The sequence below is a fragment of the Tachysurus vachellii genome, chromosome 4, assembly GCF_030014155.1.
Source record: "Tachysurus vachellii isolate PV-2020 chromosome 4, HZAU_Pvac_v1, whole genome shotgun sequence".
NCBI classification, from domain to species: domain Eukaryota; kingdom Metazoa; phylum Chordata; class Actinopteri; order Siluriformes; family Bagridae; genus Tachysurus; species Tachysurus vachellii.
In genome coordinates, this window is record NC_083463.1 from 1,667,961 (window position 1) to 1,670,460 (window position 2,500).

Here is a 2,500-nt window from a genome sequence, read left to right on the forward strand (position 1 = left end):
GGGGTGGAGCCAGAGCTTGGAGACAGGAAGTGAATGCTGGTGTAGTCCTGCTGGACAAGCCGGGTTGCATGAGGATCAGACGAGGAACTGCACAGGAACTTAGAGTGGATGTAGTGCAAGCTTTCATCAAGAAGAACAGCACAGGCCTCCTGAGGAACAAACACACACGCGCACATAAACACACGCGCGCACACAGACACACGTGCACATAAACACACGCGCGCACACAGACACACACAGACACAGACGCGCACACACACACAGACGCGCACGCGCACACACACACAGACGCGCACACAAACACAGACGCGCACGCACACACACACAGACACGCACGCATACACACAGACACACACAGACACACACAGACACGCACGCATACACACAGACACACAAAGACGCGCACGCACACAGACAGACGCGCACACACACACACAGACGCGCACACAGACGCACACACACACACAGGCACACACACACAGGCGCGCACGCACACACACAGGCACGCACGCACACACACAGGCACGCACGCACACACACACACACAGGCACGCACGCACACACACACACAGGCACGCACGCACGCACACACACAGGCACGCACGCACGCACACACACACACAGGCACGCACGCACACACACACACAGGCACACACACAGGCACGCACGCACACACAGGCACGCACGCACACACACAGGCACACACGCACACACATAGGCACGCACGCACACACACAGGCACGCACGCGCACAAACACACACAGGCACACACGCACACACATAGGCACGCACGCACACACACAGGCACGCACGCGCACACACACACACAGGCACGCACACACACACACACACACACACAGGCACGCGCACACACACACAGGCACGCGCACACACACACAGGCACGCGCACACACACACAGGCACGCGCACACACACACAGGCACGCGCACACACACACAGGCACGCGCACACACACACAGGCACGCGCACACACACACAGGCACGCGCACACACACACAGGCACGCGCACACACACACAGGCACGCGCACACACACAGGCACGCGCACACACACAGGCACGCGCACACACACAGGCACGCGCACACACACACAGGCACGCGCACACACACACAGGCACGCGCACACACACACACACACACACACAGGCACGCGCACACACACAGGCACGCGCACACACACACACACACACACACACACACACACACAGGCACGCGCACACACACACAGGCACGCGCACACACACACAGGCACGCGCACACACACACAGGCACGCGCACACACACACACACACAGGCACGCACACACACACACACACACACACACACAGACACAGACTTTTTTTAAAACCTGTAAAACACTCACTTCCTGCTTCTTACAGTTTACTGTGTACTAAATTTATAAAATTTATAAAAGTTTAAAGTAAGCTAATACTCAGTTTGTTTAATTTTTTTTTTAACTAACGGGTTACTGAGCTGACTGGATAATATAAAATTAGCATATTTGAATAAAGTTTCATATTTGTATAAAATACTCAGCTCTTTGTTCTTGCCCTGTCTCACCAAGGAGACGTTGGGGTTCTGTTTCTGAGTAAAATGAAAAGAAAGGAAATGAGCTTGATTAGCGGTTAGCGGTTTGTACCTGCGAGTCGGCGTTGAGTGTGATGATTTCCTCCTCGGGGTCGAGCAGTTTGCAGGCATAGGCGATGTTGATGGCTGTCTCCTGTTTGTCCCCCGTCAGAACCCAGATCTGCAGCCCCGCCGTCCTCAGAGCAGCGATGGTCTCCGGTACGCCGTCCTGCAGCCGGTCCTCGACCCCTGTTGCCCCTGATGACCAGATTAAACACCTTTTAATTACATTTATTACTCAATAAAAATAAACAACTTAAACTCTGACGTGAATCCTTCGACTAAATTTGACACTTTTTAAAAAAAACTTTTAATTTGCAACAGAATTACGAACCTAATGAATGCATTTAATTAGCAATATTAGATAAGCTAACAGTTAGTTATAACAGAACTAAAGCCACATAAGGCAATAGGCTAATTAGCAAACTAACCTTATACTAACTGCTGTACTTGTAGCTGAGATCGCAAGCTACTGAAAAACTAGCAAAGAGTAAATCAGTAGACTAGAACATAAGGAAGCTATCTTATTAGCCAACAGAACATCTAACATTATGCTAACTTATTACCAATGTGCATTAAAATACTTTTACAATCAGCTAGCAATCTAGCAAACACTAGGCTATATAATAGGTCACTTGTACGCTAGCTAACATCAAGCTAAATTGTAGCCAGTTAGCTTTCTTTGCTACTATTTTACATAATCAAAAAATGAAACTTATAGTAGCTAGCTTGCTAACATTAACACTGGTGATAGTAGCTCAAATCACCAGTAAGAACACTAACATTAAGCTAACTGCTATCCTGCACAAACCAGCACAAAAAACACGTAAACCAAATTGCTAGCAAGTAAAAAA

The 2,500-nt window shown here is 49.6% G+C and overlaps 1 protein-coding gene across 1 annotated transcript in view; it reads right to left on the minus strand.

Annotated features, from left to right (window-relative positions):
* atp10a (ATPase phospholipid transporting 10A) overlaps positions 1 to 2,500 on the minus strand; it is a 54,046-nt gene that overhangs the window by 15,605 nt on the left and 35,941 nt on the right. The window contains exons 13-14 of the mRNA XM_060867369.1: positions 1,660 to 1,844; positions 1 to 149 (exon numbers count right to left, since the gene is read on the minus strand). The exon at positions 1 to 149 is cut by the window's left edge and continues 206 nt beyond it. Of these exons, the coding sequence (XP_060723352.1) occupies positions 1 to 149; positions 1,660 to 1,844 (334 nt within the window). The remainder of the gene's footprint in view (positions 150 to 1,659; positions 1,845 to 2,500) is intronic.